This window comes from Malus domestica, chromosome 15 (assembly GCF_042453785.1).
Source record: "Malus domestica chromosome 15, GDT2T_hap1".
Taxonomy (NCBI): domain Eukaryota; kingdom Viridiplantae; phylum Streptophyta; class Magnoliopsida; order Rosales; family Rosaceae; genus Malus; species Malus domestica.
In genome coordinates this window covers 10,462,155-10,481,807 of record NC_091675.1, presented here as the reverse complement: position 1 = coordinate 10,481,807, position 19,653 = coordinate 10,462,155, and the positions used below count along the sequence as shown (strand labels likewise).

The 19,653-nt window shown below is 39.4% G+C and overlaps 5 protein-coding genes across 7 annotated transcripts; 3 read left to right on the top strand and 2 right to left on the bottom strand.

Moving 5' to 3' along the window:
* Positions 1 to 1,125: 1,125 nt before the first annotated feature.
* On the top strand, positions 1,126 to 4,766 carry LOC103456317 (methylenetetrahydrofolate reductase (NADH) 2-like). Its single transcript, XM_070813993.1, has 9 exons — positions 1,126 to 1,835; positions 1,974 to 2,291; positions 2,371 to 2,544; positions 2,642 to 2,742; positions 2,821 to 2,932; positions 3,216 to 3,296; positions 3,385 to 3,562; positions 3,871 to 4,205; positions 4,369 to 4,766. Exons 1-9 carry the CDS (start codon positions 1,431 to 1,433, stop codon positions 4,450 to 4,452), a joined length of 1,788 nt encoding a protein of 595 aa, XP_070670094.1. The 5' UTR covers positions 1,126 to 1,430; the 3' UTR covers positions 4,453 to 4,766.
* Positions 4,767 to 5,273: 507 nt separating this feature from the next.
* On the bottom strand, positions 5,274 to 8,841 carry LOC103456318 (uncharacterized). The gene is made up of 9 exons (XM_008396024.4): positions 8,028 to 8,841; positions 7,885 to 7,951; positions 7,670 to 7,698; positions 7,349 to 7,557; positions 7,061 to 7,179; positions 6,587 to 6,682; positions 6,432 to 6,507; positions 6,087 to 6,240; positions 5,274 to 5,638 (listed from the first exon to the last, which is right to left on the bottom strand). Exons 1-9 carry the CDS (start codon positions 8,208 to 8,210, stop codon positions 5,480 to 5,482), a joined length of 1,092 nt encoding a protein of 363 aa, XP_008394246.3. The 5' UTR covers positions 8,211 to 8,841; the 3' UTR covers positions 5,274 to 5,479.
* A 584-nt stretch (positions 8,842 to 9,425) lies between these two features.
* On the top strand, positions 9,426 to 14,180 carry LOC103456315 (E3 ubiquitin ligase BIG BROTHER-related-like). Of its 2 annotated transcripts, XM_008396015.4 has the most exons (7): positions 9,426 to 9,917; positions 12,446 to 12,782; positions 12,894 to 12,934; positions 13,057 to 13,098; positions 13,182 to 13,303; positions 13,393 to 13,501; positions 13,810 to 14,180. In XM_008396015.4, exons 1-7 carry the CDS (start codon positions 9,657 to 9,659, stop codon positions 13,855 to 13,857), a joined length of 960 nt encoding a protein of 319 aa, XP_008394237.3. In that variant the 5' UTR covers positions 9,426 to 9,656; the 3' UTR covers positions 13,858 to 14,180. The 2 variants fall into 2 exon arrangements, with proteins under 2 accessions (XP_008394237.3, XP_017178805.3); XM_017323316.3 differs by lacking the exon at positions 13,393 to 13,501 and having other exon boundaries at positions 9,476 to 9,917.
* Positions 14,181 to 14,543: 363 nt separating this feature from the next.
* LOC103456312 (putative pentatricopeptide repeat-containing protein At5g08310, mitochondrial) lies at positions 14,544 to 17,476 on the top strand. Its single transcript, XM_017323383.3, has 2 exons — positions 14,544 to 16,247; positions 16,353 to 17,476. The coding sequence occupies exons 1-2, from the start codon at positions 14,876 to 14,878 to the stop codon at positions 17,210 to 17,212; spliced, it is 2,232 nt and encodes a 743-aa protein (XP_017178872.3). The 5' UTR covers positions 14,544 to 14,875; the 3' UTR covers positions 17,213 to 17,476.
* On the bottom strand, positions 17,425 to 19,133 carry LOC103456314 (uncharacterized). Of its 2 annotated transcripts, none has more exons than XM_008396013.4 (5): positions 18,616 to 19,133; positions 18,347 to 18,434; positions 18,058 to 18,266; positions 17,878 to 17,950; positions 17,425 to 17,753 (listed from the first exon to the last, which is right to left on the bottom strand). In XM_008396013.4, the coding sequence occupies exons 1-5, from the start codon at positions 18,859 to 18,861 to the stop codon at positions 17,596 to 17,598; spliced, it is 774 nt and encodes a 257-aa protein (XP_008394235.3). In that variant the 5' UTR covers positions 18,862 to 19,133; the 3' UTR covers positions 17,425 to 17,595. The 2 variants fall into 2 exon arrangements, with proteins under 2 accessions (XP_008394235.3, XP_008394236.3); XM_008396014.4 differs by having other exon boundaries at positions 18,347 to 18,431.
* Between the last annotated feature and the right edge of the window lie 520 nt (positions 19,134 to 19,653).

The window sequence follows — 19,653 nt, the reverse complement described above, 5'->3', positions numbered from 1 at the left end:
AAAAAACAAGAAGAGGACGCCGAATGCCGATGGAGGAGTGGTAAGGAGTAGGTGTGGTGGGTCCTGGCCACCAACCCAACCCAATCTTCAATCCAAGTGAGAGTGGGGGACCACCAGGGGAGTAGGGAAGGGATGTGACAAATTGAGAATGGTCGGGTGGGGGACTTGTGGTTGGAGGTAATGTTAAGAAGTCTAAATGTGTAAATTAAATTAGAGAATTTTAACGAAAAGTTTTTGGTACGGTTTATTTTAACAAAAAAATAATATTTTTATACAAAAAAGTTAATTCTGATGCTATTTATTTTATCCTTTATTTTGTCCTTATCTTTAAAATTCAAAATTTTCAATTCATTTTCATTAGTTTCCTATTAAATTATGTAAATTAAACATTAAAGTTGTTTGTTTTCTATTAGCGACGTATCATTTAGTTTACAAATTTAATATATTTGTCTGGGTTGGCGATGGTTGGTGCAAGGTGGGTTTTCCAATCTTTTGGGAGGAATAGGAATAGGAGTTGGAAAGGAATTCAGTTCATCAAGTGGTTTATACTCGTAACAGGGGAGATAGCACGAGAAATAGTCTACGTATATGTGTACCCGATCACCTCCCTCGTTCTTTGGTTTGGTTTTGAAGTTTGACATTGTCTTTGTTTAAATGTAGGATTAAGCTCCGAGGGACTCTAATCAAGTACGAAATTGACCAACAGTAAGACCAAAGCGTGCAAGCCTATGAGTAACGCCGGTGGTTCGACGGCGAGCAAGCCTACACGTAATGTAACCAATGAATGGTTTTATCAATAGTATACTACAAGATGACCGCGTGTGAAATTTTTAATTTTTGTTTCTAAAATTGAAAGAAAGAGGAAGAGAGCGAAGGAGAACATGAGAGTCGAGAGAGAAGGAGAGATGTTTATTTATTTATTAAATTTTTATTCTGAAATTAGAGATGTTAAAATCATCTGTAGGTGAGTGAAGCTTGAAAATTTTATTTTGTAAAATTACGTTACTGTCCTTCATCTTTTTGTTGTAATAAAAGACTAACTAATTTTTTGTTTTTTTTAATTGACAAAGAAAATTCTATTAGCATGTCGTTTAGATATAATAAAATTAGACGGATAAAAATCATAATTTTGGACGAGAGAGTTGGAAATGGAGTTGAAAAAAAAAAAGAAAAAAAAAAGGGAAGCGGGGTTGGTGGGTCTCTCCATCTATATAACGAGAGAAAGGGGGTATGAGGAGAATTGCCATTTGCCACCACACACGTTGTTAGTTTTACATTTTCTGGCAAATTGCCGGTCCTTTGATTTGCTAATCGGGATCTAAATCTGAAATTAAATTCCATAATCCCCGGTTATTTACATATATCTATATATATTACAACAATTGTGCCGTGTGTCGGTGCAGACTCACATACTTGCAAGCGCAGCAAGGATGAAGGTGATAGAGAAGATCCAGGAGTCTTTGGTGGATGAGAAGAAGGTGGTCTTCTCCTTCGAGTTCTTCCCCCCAAAGACCGAGGATGGCGTCGAGAATCTCTTGGAGAGGATGGATCGGATGGTCGCCCACGGCCCCGCCTTTTGCGACATTACCTGGGGTGCCGGTGGCTCCACCGCCGATCTCACTCTCGACATTGCCAACAAGATGCAGAACCTCATCTGCGTCGAGAGCATGATGCACCTCACCTGCACCAACATGCCCGTCGACAAGATCGACCACGCCCTCCAAACCATCAAGTCCAACGGCCTCCAGAACGTTCTTGCTCTCCGCGGCGACCCTCCCCATGGCCAGGACAAGTTTGTTCAGATCCAAGGAGGCTTTGCCTGCGCCCTCGACCTGGTTGGTTCCTACTTTCCCTTCCTTACTCAAATTCCCCAGATCTGACTGACACATTCATTCTTTCATTCATATATTGCTTGCAAATTGTATATTGTAAATTCCAAATCGCTGAATCACCCCTTGCAATTGGAATTGCAGGTCACCCATATCAGAGCCAAATATGGCGACTACTTCGGCGTCACTGTTGCTGGTTATCCGGAGGCTCACCCGGACGCCATTGCTGCCGATGGCCTCGCCTCTCCAGAAGCATATCAGAGTGATCTCGCTTATTTGAAGAGAAAGGTTGATGCTGGCGCCGATTTCATCGTCACTCAGTTGTTCTACGACACTGATATTTTCCTCAAATTCGTGAATGACTGTCGCCAAATTGGAATTACTTGCCCCATTGTTCCTGGAATTATGCCCATCAATAACTACAAGGGTTTCATACGCATGACTGGCTTCTGCAAAACCAAGGTATTAGAAACTGCCTTTTCCCTCTTCTCTTATCTTCCTCATCATCCCACTTTACAAACAAGAAAATGGCACACTGTAGATACCAGCTGAGGTTACCGCTGCCTTGGAGCCTATCAAGGACAACGAAGAAGCTGTGAGATTGTACGGAATTCACCTTGGAACCGAGATGTGCAAGAAGATTTTGGCTTCCGGGATTAGGACTTTGCATCTTTATACTCTCAACATGGAGAAATCTGCGTTGGCTATATTGCAGGTTTTCGTCTATATCTTTCTTATTCCGTCTCAATTGATTTTGAGATGTACATCAAATTATATGAGTTGCTTGATTAAAACATGTACTACTTTGGCAGAATCTTGGTCTGATTGAAGAGTCCAAAATATCAAGGCCCTTACCTTGGAGACGCCCTGCAAATGTTTTCCGTGTTAAAGAAGATGTTCGTCCAATTTTCTGGTATGCAATCCAACTGCTACCAAAGACACACACACACACACCAAAGAAAATATCTAATCGTCCTGGTAATTGATGTAGGGCTAATCGTCCCAAGAGCTACATATCAAGAACCATAGGCTGGGAACTATACCCACATGGGCGGTGGGGTGATTCCGGTAACCCTTCATATGGAGCACTGACTGATTATCAGGTACAATAAACACACCAATTTGGTCTTGGTGCCTATAATTTCGGGATGGATTTGGGCGGATCAGTTTCTGTGTTTATCAAAATTTTCTGCGTTGTTAAATACTTGAGCATTCCAATGATGTTCTCTTAGAGAAAAATTTACCTTTATTCCTAATCCAGTTTATTTCATTTGATTAAAATTTTTCATAACCATCTGGTCACAGCCACATGTTCTTTCTTACTTTATATTTTTCCTTTGCACTGGAGTTGGGTATACATGACCTTAAGTCATAATTTTTCAACAGTTCATGCGGCCGCGTGCACGTGACAAGAAACTTGTCGAGGAATGGGTTGTCCCATTGAAGAGTGTTGAAGATATCTGCGAGGTGAAGTTTCCATCTCACTGTGTATTTTTTCTTTGCATTGTCAGCAAACTTCCTATGAACTGACGTAATGGAATTGCTATTATCTCAGAAATTTAAGAAATTCTGCCTTGGAAAATTGAAAAGCAGCCCTTGGTCTGAACTAGATGGGCTTCAGCCAGAGACGGGGATCATAAATGAATCGCTAGGAAAAATTAACACTAAGGGTTTCCTTACCATCAACAGCCAACCAGCGGTAAATGGGGAAAGATCTGACTCGCTGTCTGTTGGTAAGCAATAAGAATAAATATGTTTGTCATTTTGCGATTATGATAACCATTTGAAGATTCAATTTGTATCTCATTTTTGTGAGTGAGGCTCTATCTCAAGTAATTTGGTTTTTATCGAGTTTTCATCAGAATCACTTGAGTCTCGTTTGAGCCGTGTAAACTAGCTTGAACTTGGTAACTTAGAAAATTCTATATGATAGATGATTTCATTTTTTTTCATGAAGATAATTTACATGTGATTATCATCCTTATAGATCTTGAAAATTGCATATTATCTAGACTCTTAACATATCTAACTCGTTTCTCAGGGTGGGGTGGTCCTGGAGGGTATGTTTATCAGAAAGCCTATCTAGAGTTTTTCTGTTCGAAGGAAAAGTTGGATGCTCTTGTTGAAAAATGCAAGGCTCTTCCATCTCTAACTTACATGGCCGTGAACAAAGATGGGAGCTGGGTATCTAATACTGGCCAGACTGCTGTGAATGCGGTAACATGGGGTGTCTTTCGAGCAAGGGAGATTATCCAACCAACCGTCGTAGATCCTGCCAGTTTTATAGTTTGGAAGGATGAGGCATTTGAAATCTGGTCAAGAGGATGGGCCCGCTTATACCCCGAGGGCGACTCATCTAGGAAATTGCTTGAAGAGGTTTGTGTTTTTCATTAATGTCTCTTCTTCCCTGTTAACATATTTATGATTTGATTGTTCAAATGTATGCTTACCACACCCAAAAGACACCTCTCCACTCTCGATCTTTTGACGGGAATTGGGAATAGTAATATCGACGCCATCTTGTTCTCGACTTTTGCAGGTGCAGAGCAGCTACTATTTGGTCAGTTTGGTAGATAATGACTACATCCACGGTGATGTTTTCGCTGTTTTTGCCGATGTTTGAATGAGCTGTTTTGTCAACTCTTCCGTTTCTTAAATCCCTTGAAAATGGTGCTTTCAGTGCAAGTCGGATTATAAATTTGATGTCATTAAGTTGTGTAATAATAACTCGTTGGGATTTTTGAATATCCCCTGTTTCAATTCCATGGTGCAAATTGCGCGTATATCATACCTGATCAGTGTCTGGCGTAATGGATACGATCTGGTTCTTTGTTGGTTCGCTTCTCGTATGTAGTTTGTGGCAATGTAATCCACAGTATATGATTTGTACTTGATGTTGTCTCTTTGATCTTTATAAATTTATATTGTCGCGTATCATATATTCCGCTTCCTTCATACATTGTTCTACTCTAAAGAGCTAGTATCATCTCTTCATTATTAAAAAAGAAAAATCCTCTCTGGATTGCACTGTTTAGAGCTTAAAGAAAGAAATTCAAACCATTTAAATTGAATTCGACAGTCCTTATGAACTCGTTCTGTTAACTTACCTCACATAAACCAAGGGTTCAGATCTCTATTTCTCTTTTATATAGTTCAGATTTTCTAGTCCGTAGGCTCTGAACAATGAGGAGCAGAGAGGATCCAAATTTGATGAAATACACATGGAATGGCAAAATGTTAACCAAAGACAAGAAAAGGAAAACCTGCTAAAATCGTTAAGTTTTTGGTTTTAATGTTACGTACGATTCTATGTGCGTTTCTTCCACATGTTACTCATCACTCTTCGTCTATCTTTATTCATCCCTCCTTTTCCTGTAAACCTCTTTATTTCTATCAAGAAAATAAAAACCAAAAAATAAAAAACGAAATAGTTATCAACGGAACTGAGTATAAAGCGTCCCTGTTATAGATTTATGGGAAAAAAATCTGTGCCCTCGATCTCACTAATTTAGACGGCTGCCCAACTTGTGACTATCGCCCAGAAGTGGTGAGATAAGCATCAAAGTAAACAGGTTACAAGACACCTTCGTAGTTGATGCATCCATTTATGTGTACTACTGCTTGTTACCTATGAATTATGATATACAATTCTACTCAGAAGTGAAGGTTTCCTTGGAAGCAAGCTCTGACTCTAAGAATAGATGAGTTGATGCATCCCAAAGCTCCTCCCCAAGTTTGGCATTGTATGAGAGCACAGAGGAATCGACGGTCCTACCCTTTCCTCCAAAATAATATACTCCAGACGTTTCCTGAAATTGACAGAGAATAGCTAAGATAAGAATCCATTTGATGTTCTGAATTGTTACTTCTCACTGAACAACTCAATTTCAGGAGTGAGGATGTATATCAAATTATCAATTTAATACAGAAAATGAAACATTACGCTCCTATCAAACGCCAGAAGAACTAATACTCAAATCAAGGACGTCACCACTCAAACCACCAGATTTCTAGTTATGCGCACTGACTAAATCCTTTGAAGTGCCCAAAAATAATATGCCGCATACTTTAGTATTCATTGCATAAGACGAAAAACAAATTGCAGCAGTATTAGAGCACTGGAAATGAAATGTATTTGTTTTGGGCTAGATCGTGAGATGGTTTGACCGAAAATTTGCGACACCTTAGGACAAACAATCAGTGGCATTCATATTCACATGAGCAAGCTGCAAGGACTTAGAATGAGGAGAAACTTACTGGTGGGGAGAGTGCTGCGTCAAGAATGGAACAAACTCCAATCTCAGGTGACTGCAAAAGGCCCAGAAGTTTCAAAACTATGAAAGCCAGACTAGATAGGCATGAGGGTACCTCTCGCATGATGTTAGTTTCCACAACTCCAGGATCTACAGCACTTCAAAATCATACAAAACCATAACTAAAATCAAGTTTTAAAACCAAGTGTCAAATGCATCAATCCCAAAAAGTCCGATTCAACATCCGATAATAATCAGAGACAGTAATTGACTCCATTGGCATCTTTGCTATTAAGAATTCTGCTTACACCTTTCAGGAAAGGAAATGGGAGAAAGTGTGAGCACATACATGACAGAGACCTGACGTGATATATCCTTCAAGCCACGTTGCCGGTGAAGCTCATAGGAGAAGAGCAGGAGGAATACTATCAACAAAAGGGGCTTGTTCAAATTAGAATAGAGAGAGGATTGTTTAGGGTATCTTATATGGAAATCATAGCTTACATTTGGAACACTCGTAGACATGAGCAAATGGGTATTGCTTTGGTCTGCTGAAGCACTTCCCAGATACAGTGTCCTTGTTAATCTGTATATTCAAAACTGAAGAGAGGGGGCAAGGGGAAGGGAAGAACCAATAAGTTTTTTTTATCAAACAACACACACACACAGCGCAAATCAACAAGACTAGAAAGTTTAGAAGCCAATTTTTCATCCAAATTTCCCTATCAAAATATTTTCATCCAAATTCTAGCAAAATTCAGAAACAACAGGATAAGCACTCCTATTACAGCATATCCTGCCTTGCAAGTTGCAACTTATTCATTTCCTTCCATTTTCTTTTGTATTTCCAGAATTGGGCAAACTGCATTTTCCAAAAGCGTACTAATTTTGCTATAGTGAAGGTTTTGTGGATGCATAGCCCGATTCAATAAATATGAATGCAAAAGGTTGAAGTGCACATATTGGAAAGATTCTTACCACTTCGGTGTGTGAAGGACGTGACATTCACTATACGAGAAGGAACTGGGCTGTTTCTGAGAAGTGGTAATAATAGTTTGCTCAGAAAGAATGCACTTAAGTAATTTGTAGCCATCATCCTGGAATGACAAAAAGAAAAGGCGAAATTATCAGCCAGCAATGCATGATTGAAGGGAAAGCGGATGCAGGGCAACTTCCAAGTTCCAAGTGCCATATTGAAATGTCAATTATTGTAAGGAAACAAATTCTTAAAGAAGAAGATAGACAAAAGAAAAACAAAGTTATTACTGATCATAGCCTTGAGAGGTGAGTCTAGATGAAGTTGCAAGTATCCCCGCGTTGTTGATGAGGAGTTGGATGGAAGGGTGCATCTCTGAGTTAGAAAGCCACTGCTGTAGGGAGGCTTTAAACAGGAGAAGTGAGTGGAAGGATGCGACGTCAACCTCAAAAGCTTTGAGATGTGCATTCTCATTCTGAGTTTTGATGTCCATTATCGTCTGACACAAACAAATCAATATCAGGAAATGGATTTAAGAAATTTACAACTACCCAAGAAAGCAGAAAGTTACGTAAAGCAGAGGGAGGCAGCAAAAGCTTAGAACGACCTACCTTTGCTAACAAGTGGGATGAACGTCCAACTGCACGCAGAGAGGAATGGAGAATGAGCTAAACATGCATCCTTACATTCTTATAAAGTTATGAACAGACTCTGCATATATTGGATGATATATTCTCTATTGCAAAATAAATGACAAGTTACCAGTCTAGGCTCTAATCTAGCAACATGATTGAGCGATTCAAACAAACAAGATGAATATGAATACCGAGAACCACGAAGAAACCGCGGGCGGAGAGAGCATGGGCAGCAGCCGCACCCAATCCAGACGTAGCCTGCGTTATTATCAATGAGACTGAGACACTTAGACAATGCAATTGAAGAAGAAAATGAACAAGGCAGTGGACTTACACCAGTGATAACGCAGACAGGCCTAAATCCCGAAGGCGAAGTCGAAGGCGATGATTTGGAAGGACGAGAATTGGAATTGGGTTGAAGAAAGAGCTTCCAGTAGGAGATGAGGAGACAGAATGTCCAGAGCAACGCCATTCTCCAGAATTCCATGGACGTTACAAATTCCAATGCCGCCTTCATCTTCTTCTTCTTCTTCCTTCACTTTCTAGTACTAAATACCCTCTTACAAATTGACAATAATAAATATTAATGGGGATTGGGGAACAAATCAAATCAAATCAAATCAAATGGACCGAAGGAGGGAGCTGAATGAATGCTCATCTTTGAGTGATGCTGCTGCGTATTCAGTAATCGTCGTCGTCAGATTCGGCTGTCGTAAGTCCGCAGCGGCCAATCCTCAACGACTCAGAGAGACTGCTGTATGCTCTATGCTCTATGCTCTATGCTCTACCCTCTCTAGCCTCGCCGGCGGCGGCAGTGGAGACTGAAGAGTCGGAGTCGGAGAGTTGATGCATGCGCAGGCAAACAAGCGCCCAAGCACCACAACTTCTGTTTCGAATTGCAGACTTCCTTTAGTCAAATTCAAATGTGGATAACATGCTTCCTGCCAAGTGGTGTAATTGGTTCTTTTAAGATTTATTTTATTTGAAAAAATTGAATTATAATTTGTATAATTTAAATGAATGAAAAAATTAAATAAAGAAATTTTTTAATGTCCCGATAACATGACCCGAAATATGAAGGAGGGTGTTGGGATTTTGAGAGATTTCATAGTGGTTTTAAAAATTCTTGAATTTTGATAGAGTTTATTGATTTCTAAAAATTTATATAAAATTTAAGTGGATTCTCTTAAATTTTCAAGAAACGAGATGAGATTTGAGAATATTAAAATACATTATAAAATTTCTAAATTCTCTTAAATCTCTCAACTTTGAAAAAAAATTTAAAATTAATTTCTAATTAAATACAATGCCGGTGATTCGCAAAACGTTGGTAAAAAAAACTGAAATGCCTCTTACCTCCAAAAAAAAAAAAAAAAAGACTGCCTGCCGTAGTCTCCTAAAACAATACACTTCTACACAATTCTATAATAAATGCCACATCAGATTTCATTAGTGTTTTTTTTTTTCCTTTGTGTGAAGATTTTGATTAGTTTTTTTTATTTAAACTTTTGTTGGGACTTTTCACACCCGACTCAATGGCTTCAACACTCAACCACGAGCTAATGGCACAATAAGAAAAAGTAATTTATGAGATTTTTTAAAAATTAAATACTGAAGATCTAGGATTTGAAATTTGTTACTAGTGTGGAAGTTAAACTTGTGATTAGGGAATGTTGAAATACCTATGCGAGTCTTTCCAATTCCAAAAATGAATGAATAACCGTGACTTACCACAATTGTCCCTTTTAAAATATAATAATAATAAAAAATAAAAATAAAAACAAGAGGGTTCAAACACCCACGACTCTTTGGATTGGAACAGTATCCGGATCCGGCTATTTGAGATTCTTGAAATATTCTGCGATTCATCGCCGTCTCCTCTCTTCTCCCACTCTATCAATTTGGATCTCTGTACAGTTAATTCCAATTTGTTCGACTTCTCTCTCTGAATCCATAATAATCCATGGAGAATGATGACGTCAAATTGGGGTCTGCCGGCGGACTCAAGTCCAACAACAACAACGGCGTCGGCGAACAAGAACAAAACCCCTTGAGAGAATGCGAAGAAGGAGAAGGAGAAGAAGAAGTAAGCAGTGAGCCTTCGCAGGAAGAGGAGGTGGATCCTCCCTCCTCACCTCCTGTTCCTCAACCTTCAAGAACTCCCTTCAGTAATCTCAGTCAGGTCGATGCTGACCTAGCCCTTGCTCGAACCCTCCAAGAACAGGTATTCAATTCTCTTTGCATATTGATTTGCTTGCAAACAAAGGATTCATGTTCCATTCGTTTTTGCTTCGTTAGCAATAGGAGTTGGCGTTCGAATGTTATCTCGGTACTTGTTTGATACCCACCACAATTTTGTTTCCTCTTTTGTTCACTCAGTGATCAATGGAAATTCCAGTGCGGATTGATTCCGATCATCAATCTCCATCCGGAGAACAACTTTTCGGTTTCCGTTGTAAATTTTGAGCTTGTTATGTGATATTCTTGTCAGCTCAATTTTTGCTCCTACTATTGGAGGGGGCAAGGTTTCATCCTATGAACCTCGGGTCCGCTCATCCTAAAACTCCACTAGCACCTCCATCCACACCATCCTAAATCGTCTTAATGCACCTTGCAATCGGCAGCTTAGAGGCTTTCATGTTGATAGCATCATGTGGGGTAGTGAGAGAGTGAGGGGGTTGATCGGGTAGTGAGAGAGGATAAAAACGTATGTTGATGAAGAATAGGTGGGATTAGAGGAGACGATCGCTCAAGGAAATTGGGATTGAATTTGGTTTGCAGGGAATCAATTGGTTCTTAGTGAAACCCTTTTGTTGGTTTCCTTATCTTTTCATTGAAAAGTTTTTTCCTTTTTTGTCTGTGAGTTCAATTGTTTAGATCTACCCAAATCATATTGCAAGGCGGATTCCTTTTACTTTGTGTTAGGGTGTTCTTCAGCTCTCTGGAGTGGTTTCTGCTTCTTTCCACTTTTTAATATATATATATAGAGGGTAGTGCTATTCACACACCCCTTTTTACCTTCCACACACCCTTGTTAACTTTGTCTATTGATCTTCTTCAATTCATTCGATCTGACGGACATAAATTGAGAGGGGCGTGCGAGAGGTAAAATTAGGTGTGTGGTTAGCACCACTCTATATATATAGTTCAATTGTTTAACATTCATTATCTCTTGATGATTATATATGCCCTTTCCTCTCTATTCAATCTCATCAAAGGACACACTCACTTCCCTTTGAGTGGAATCAAAGAGTCCAACATTTAGCACAATTTGATTGCGGAGTGGTTCTATCATTAGCTTTAAACTTTCTTGCAGACTAGCGCCCAAATTCTTTTGTGCATGACAGTGTGTTTTGGAGACCCTGCTTTGTTGGGGTTTAATAGTAGGGTTCGTTTGGGACTCCTTATCACATTCCACACGCAATGCCAAACAAGTCTGTCATTGGGTTTAGGAGTTTGTGTCTGTGGATAGGTAAGGTGGTGAGCTATGGTGGTGGGTGGGCATGGTGATGTGGTGGCGGAACCTATTGAACAAGCTAGCCTGAACTTAGGGATTGCAGAAGTACAAAAAGGGAGTATTAAAATTGTCCCCTTGAACATTAAATCGAACCACATCTTTGAAAATGATGGTCCTCTATCAATCTTCCTCTTTGTATTCCTTTTAGGTTCTTGCCTAGGGGTTGGGGATGAAAAATCCATGTTTACAATTTCCCTTCTCTTGTGTTTTTCCTATTCACAAACAAATATTTGAATGTTGTTTTCTGAGGATTTGACCTTTGCTAATTACTCATCAATTGCCTTCCTTATTGCTTTTGTAATCTTGACTCAAAGCTTCAACTCTCGGTGAAAGTTCTGATTTATAACTGTTATAATTGATTAAACAAAAAGAATTTGGAAGGAAAAGGAGGATATGTTGTTCAGGTACCAAATTGATGCAGGACATACAAGGTGAGTGTTGCTTTGAGACGTGGTGGGCTTTATATGGCAGAAATTTTGTTAATCAAGAGAGGTTTAGAGAATGAAACAATCTAGGGTTGCTGTAAGTTAGAGCAAGTAGATAGATGGAGAAGAACGTAGAGAGAGAGAGAGAAAGAGAGAGAGAGGCAAAAACAGTTTCCCCAACAAATCCTTAACTGTGATTTATTCAATCTCCTTTTGGCTTACAAAGCCGTATTTATAGGCTTCAAATAGACCTTTCAATGACTTCTAAACATAGCAAAAAGGTCATTAAAACCGCAAAATACTTAATTAGATATTACACAAATATAAAAAGACTCATCAAATACAAAATGCATTAGATAGTAAAATATTGTAATTTTGCTAGGAGCCAAATAAATGCTCGCAATAAAGCTTCATATATGCTCAAAAGGAGAAGCAGCTTATTATCAACTCTTTGTATTTTTTTATTTTTTTATTTTTTTGTCTTTTATTTTTTATTTTTTATTTTTTTTGGGTGTAACAATGGATATCAACTCTTAGATTGGGTGCTTGACTTATTTGCTTATTTTTCTGTTTCGTATTACTCGTAGACAATTGTTGACATTTCATGTTACACCAAAAGGACTTATTGTTAGATTTGGTCGAAGGAAAGATATTTTTCTATCAAGCTATAGCTATTGCATCATTCAATCTTTATGTGAATTCTGTTCACTGTCAATCTTATCTGTATGTGATCTTGGTTGTTTTTTGGAGAGATTTTGTTTGATCTTGTTGTGCATGCAATCTGATTGCCGTTGTTTGGCTATTGAGTAGGAAAGGGCATACATGATGCTACGAATGAACAATGTAGACAGTGATTATGGAAGTTGGGAAGCTGGAAGTTATGTGCATGAGGATGAGGACGATTTCAATGAATTTGACGACGATACTGATGATAATGATGAGGAACAAGATGATGAAACTGAGGTTGACAATGATGAAGATGCATTTGATGTGCATGCTCATGATGATGCTGGAGAGAATGACAACCCCAGTGTCGAATATGATCCGGCTGTTTTTTCAAGCGATGAGGCCTATGCAAGAGCCCTGCAGGATGCTGAAGATAGAGAGATGGCTGCTAGACTGATGGCACTTGCTCGGATTAATGATCGTGAGTGCTTGTGACTGTTAAGAGTTATAGTGCTCTTTTTATAATATCACTTTTTTGAATTCTTGAAATTATGCAATAGTTGATGTTTCTGTTATCTTATTTTGTTTTCAGGCGAAGTTGAGGACACAGAGGAACATGGTGGTAACTCTCAGGTAATAATTTGTTACTTGTATGCTGAGAATGAGATTAGTATGATGACTGAGACTCTTCTAGAAGGCATTAGCAGTTTGCTGTTCTGTTTGCGTCATGTTTCTCATCTACTTTTGGTTTGTAGGATACATGGGATGAGGTTGACCCTGATGAACTTTCATATGAGGTAAGGTGGTTCTAAATTTTAATGCTTCCAGTGGTGCATTTACTTTATGGCTTGTTTCCATGACTTTTATATAACTATATCAGGAGTTAATTGCATTGGCTGAAGTTGTTGGAACTGAGAGCAGAGGGCTTTCAGCTGATAATATCGCCTCATTGCCTTCAGTAAGCTACAAGACAGGAAGTAGTCAGAATGGGAGCAATGAGTCGTAAGCACTAGCAAATTCCTTAGTTTTATGTACTTTATAGAGTGGTGTGTGTGCTCTTTCTTTTAAAGTTTTTCTTACTTCTGTTTAAGGTGTGTCATTTGTCGGTTGGACTACGAGGATGGTGAAAACTTGACATTACTATCTTGCAAACATTCCTATCATTCTGAGTGCATAAACAATTGGTTGAAAATTAACAAGGTATGATTTTGAAATTTCATGTTTTCTTTTCACTTCCAATTCAATGGTGCTTACTCTGTACTATAATCTGTTCATGTAGTTTATAACATCTTCATTCTTTCCAAAATACGTGTGGCTATGGTTTAAGTTTGTATCATGTTGTACTCACGTTTTATGGCTGTACTTTGAAAATTTCCGTAATTTGTTTGCTTTTAGTTGAGACATTGTGATTTCTTATTAGAGTTGTCACGTTGAAATTGTGTTTGCATGTATGCTTGTGGATAGAGAAACAAAAACAAAACGGACATTCACTTGCTCTGTTACTGCAGGTCTGCCCTGTTTGCAGTGCCGAAGTTTCCACATCTGGAAACAGCTAGCAGAATTTACGGACCATCTTTTGCTTGCAAATCAGAACGACCATTTGCACAAGTCGGTGCACAAGGGTTACAGTAGAGCCCTTGTACTCTTACTCATATTGTGATCACCTTCTCGTGCGAAAATGTTCTGTCCAACCGTTAAGATTAGATTACAATGCTTGTATAATATGAGAGACACTCTGGTGTATGTTCTCTGGTTTACCCTTATGATACAAGATGATGGTGAATTAATTTCCCCAGTACTTTTCCATTTGTTGTTGAAATTTGTAAACTTGCAAGTTTTCTGGATTTACCCTTATGATAAACTCTGATTCTTCTCTTTACGGGCATGCTTGTCGATTTGTTTGTATGTATGCATGAATGTGTTAAAGGCGGGCAATGTCGATAGTAGCTGCGAGTTGAGTTCATGTCATGTAGCAGGATGTCCTGCATATGAAAACACACACACTTGTCGATTTCGTACTATTTATTTTATCGAACTCATCTCGTGTTTTCATTATTTTGCTGATTTTGTTGAACACGCAGTATCCTACTACTCTTATTGACTTTGAGCGTCCGCTTTTATACATTAGCGAAAGCAACCCGTGCAACACTTCGATTGTATGCTAGTGCAACATCGAAAGTTTGTAAACAGGACGTTCTATCTTTCTTAAAGACTCGGGGACACTTTTACTCAATTTGCTTCAAATTTCATCCTGTGAGAATAGAAAACGATTGAACCATGCGAGAATAGAGACCTGAAACCTGATGTAGATAATGATTTTACAGTCTAAGGATTTGTTTGGAAGTTTTTTTAAAATAACTGAAAACGTTTTTTGTGAAATTTTTTTTTTTTTTTTTTATCAAAAGCACTTTTCATGCTTTTTGCAGCATTTTCCCTTCCACTCCCCGGGGGAGCAAAACATATGTTTTGTTGATGCAGCAGAATTTTCTCTCATTCGCATCAGCAGACTATATTTACGAGATGAAAGTGGCATCGTCATCATAGCCGTTTGGTTTCGCTGTTTGAACAAAATAAATGGCATTATTATTGCCAAGAATCTCAAAAACCCATCGAAGTCTGTGGAAATCAACGCCGCCGCGGTCGCCGCCCATCGTCTTCTCCAAGCAGCTCATAGGCAAAGCCTGCTCAAATCATTATGCTAGTGATACTGACACCGACCCTTCTCTCGTCAGCGCTCTCATTTCCATCTTCACCAAGCGACCCTTTTCCCCGGACGACCCGGAGTTGAAGACCCTCGCTCCACGGCTCACCACCAAAGCTGTCGAAAGTGTGCTTAATGGCCTCCGGAGTTGGAAAACCGCCCACGTCTTCTTCACCTGGGCACCCAACCAAAGCGGCTACACACACAACTGCTATACTTACAATGCCATGGCGTCTCACCTATCACGTGCTCGACAGAATGCCCCACTCAGAGCTATGGCTATGGAAGTTGTGGGTTCCAACTGTTCTCTCACTCCTGGAGCTCTGGGTTTCTTTTTAAGATGTTTAGCCAGCGTAGACTTGGTTCAAGAAGCTAACTTTTTCTTTGATCAAGTCACGGCCAAAGGTCTTTGTGTTCCGAATAGTTATGGCTATAATTGTTTGTTGGAGGCTATATCTAAATCGAAGTCCAACTCAATTGAATTGCTTGAAATGAGATTGCAAGAAATGCGAGATTCCGGGTGGGAATTCGGTAAGCACACGCTGACCCCGGCGTTGCAGGTCTATTGCAATGCAGGCAAGTTCGAAAAGGCTTTAAATGTTTTCAACGAAATGTATGAGAGGGGGTGGGTTGATGCCCATGTCATGTCCATCTTGGTGGTGTCTTTTAGCAAGTGGGGCGAGGTGGATAAGGCTTTTGATTTGATTGAAAGAATGGAAGATCACAAGCTTGGATTGAATGAGAAGACATTTCATGTTCTGATTCATGGGTTTGTGAGGCAGTCCAGAGTGGACAAGGCCCTCCAATTGTTTGATAAAATGCGCAAGTCAGGTTTTGCACTCGACATTTCTCTTTATGACGTACTGATTGGAGGACTCTGTAAGAATAAAGAGCTCGAAAAAGCCTTGTCTATGTATTCGGAGATGAAGGCGTTGGGAATCCATGCTGATGCTGGGATACTAGCAAAGCTCATACCATCCTTTTCTGATGAAGTGGAAATGATGCGGGTACTTGAGGAAGTCCCAGGAGATTTAGATGAAGAGGATATGCTTTTGCTTTGCACTTCCGTGTTGAATGGTCTTACTAATATCGGCTCCATTGACAAAGCTTATCAACTTCTTCAGGCAATGATGCAATACGAATCTGATTCTGAAGGTGGGGTAGATAAGATCCTTGTAGTTATGAAAAGGGTTCGTCCCGTCACAACTAATTTTGAAATTGTTATTGACGGTCTACTCAGGTTTGGTAAGTCTGACATGGCCTTGAGCCTTTACAAAGATATGATTCAGATCGGCTGTAAACCAAATGTATCAATTTATAACAATTTGATTGATGCACTGTGCAATTCAGATAGATTGGACGAAAGTTATAAGCTTCTGAGAGAGATGGAGCAGTCAGGACTTGAACCAACACATTTTACCCACAACTCTATATTTGGGTGCCTCTGTAGAAGACAGGATGTTGTAGCAGCCCTTAACCTAGTGAAGGAGATGCGTGCTTGTGGACATGAACCATGGATAAAATATTCCACCTTGCTTGTGAAGCAGCTGTGCAAACATGAAAAGGTAGTTGAAGCTTGTAATTTTCTTGATAACATGGTTCACGAAGGTTTTCTCCCTGATATAGTTGCCTATTCTACGGCTATAAATGGATTGGTCAAAATTCAAGAAGTAGATCGAGCTGTGCAGCTGTTCCAGGATATCTGTGCTCATGGCTGTTGTCCCGATGTAGTTTCTCATAATATATTGATAAGTGGGCTTTGCAAGGCCAAAAGAGTTTCAGAAGCTGAATCTCTTTTGGATGAGATGGTGATGAAAGGTCTTGTTCCCTCTGTTGTAACCTACAATCTGCTGATTGATGGATGGTGCAAAACTAGTCATGTTGAAAAAGCGATACTTTGCCTTTCAAGGATGTTTGGTGAAGACAGAGAACCAAATGTGATTACCTACACAACATTAATAGACGGGCTGTTCAATGCTGGAAGGGTCGATGATGCTCTTGCGCTTTGGAACAATATGGGAAAGAAAGGATGTGCTCCGAATAGAATTGCTTATATGGCTCTCATTACGGGTCTTTGCAAGTGTGGCAAACCTGATGAGGCACTGGTTTATCTTCATGAGATGGAAGAGAAGGAAATGAAACCTGAGATTTTTGTATATGCAGCAGTAGTAAGTGCTCGTCTCTCTGAGCTAAACCTACCCCGACAGTGAAGATATTGGATGTTCTAATTTGTTTCAAATCTGGAGAACTAAGTCATTGCGAAGAGGGAGGCTGATAAATTTCCCCTGGAATGGTTAGTAACTGAAGCTGCAGGTGAGCTACTGCTGTTCAAACTATATAATGTGGATTAACATTATGGTTACCGTTACGCGCTTTGTTTTCTAGCCCTGTAGCTGTTTTAATAGATATTGTTTATACTGTATTTTGGAATTTGGATGGTAATTTTATTGGAATTCGGAGGTATCAAAGTTCAACTGCCCTGAGTAATCAGCGACAATGTCTCAAGCTCTGAAACTCCTTTTTCCTTGGCAAACTCATCATAGCCTCTGAGCATCGACTGAGTTCGACAATGGACTTTCAAATATATTTGAAACTAATCTAATTTCCAGACAGGAATGATTCCTTGAGCGGCTAAACGCTTTTCAACCCAAAAGACAATATGTTTTGCTGTGATTTTCTTCTCATCAACGAGAAAAGGCTCAACAGTGCTCGCTTCTGAGCCATACGAAGACAGCGAAAACCCCTTTGGACCTGCATGCATACCATATTCTGCTAATTTCAGTTTTCTGTAAATTCATTCGTTAAACTCTGCCCAACCCATCAATGAATAAGTTGAAGACTTGACATTGTTGACAATGCAAGAGGCAAGAGGTACCTGTGAGGACTCCACTGGGAAAGAAGACCCAAAACGAGTAGGGATTGCCCTTCTTTATAAAGGAACCTTCCAGCTGTAGCACGTAGAGCACGTCAATTCGAGAACAATTATAAATGAAAATGCTATGAACGAAGAAATGAAGGTTGAAAGACAATTAGTATATACAGGTACTGAGCTGACCCTGTTGTCTTGAAAACAAAGCTCAATATTAGAGAGTTCATCTTGAGTTTGGAGTATTGCTTTCAATGGCGGGATAACGTCCTCCTCCATCATTTGAGGCAACGCCTTCACTGGAGCTTTCGCTGCAACTTTAGGCTTCGCCGGAGCTGCTGCTTTTTGATCAGCTGTTTTAACCTCCTTCGTACTTGGATCAGCAGCATCAGCATCAGCTAGTACGTAAACGGGGCAAAAAGATGTAATCACAAGGCAATGAATCCCTGCCATACATTGTGAAAATAGAGCAACTCACCAGTGGAAGTGGATGATTCTTGCAAAGCAGACCAGGCAATGTTTCTTTTTCTTTGAGATGCTACCACTTTACTTTTCATCATCTCCTGCTAAACCAGATGAAACATAACATCCTTTTTGTTAGGGTTGGTCTCAAAGTTCAGCCTATGATCGACGGGAAATGATTTCTGCGCACCATTTTTCGCACATACAAGTTTGGCAAGTTTTTTAAAATGCGTAAGTTTGTTGAATGGTAAAAGACAACCAGAAATAGCAGTACTCGGTACTCACATGGTTTGAGGTCTTCCTTCGGAAAGGAAGGCGGGCTGATGGCTTGGGGAGAGCTGAGAACTCTGCCAAATGCTTTCCATTTGGCTGTTGTCGTCGTCGACATTGAAAAGCATGAAGCTGAACCTGCAGAGGAGATGGTTTGGGCAGAGAAAGAATAGCCGAAGCCATGCTTGCTTGCTTGGTGATCAATTTGGAGCTTAATTCGCCACTGAAATAAAACCATCGTCTCTTCTCTTGGCCTATCATTCAACGAAAGGCTGAGATTGAAGCTCTTCCATTTTCTCTCATCTCGCTCTCTAACAAGTCCCAAATTCTCTTTTGGGCCCTTGGGCCTGGCCCTCATTTTCTTAGTGGCCCGATTTACATTTTGCGTATTTATTCAACTAAACCGAAAGACGAAACCTTGCGTCTGCGTTTACCCTTTTTTCAAACAAAAATGTACCATTCATTTTTAAAAGAGAACCTTAACGAAAAGTTCTAGATATTGTTCAGTTTAATGAAAAATCACATTTTTACTTTAAAAAGTCAATCCTGGTACTATTCACTTACAACATATTTTTATCATTTTCGTTAAAAGCTCAAAGTTTTCAAACCATTTTCATTAGTTTTTCTTTTTTAAAATTCAATAGGCAACAAAATTCTTGTTGTAAGTATGGATGCCATGTTGGTAAAATAGTTTATTTACATAGATAGAATAGTTTCTTACTATTGTGCCACATCATCTTGTCCGTAGAAAGTGAATGTAAGTCGGTTATATTTTTGCCTATATAAAGAAGCCATGCTAAGACTCGGAATATAGACCCAAAAAAGCCAACTTTACCTTTTCCCTTGTCAACAACAAAACGCAAACAACAGACATACTGTTTAGTTTCGTAACATAAAAGGATTGCAAGTAAAAAGAGGAAATGAGTGATACTGATATTATTACTTTCAGTTCTTTTCTTTCGTAGTGTTGTGTGTATTGTGATCACACGGAGCTTTTTATATAAGGCAACACTCGTGATTAACCAAACATACAAAATGATTACACTTTTGAAA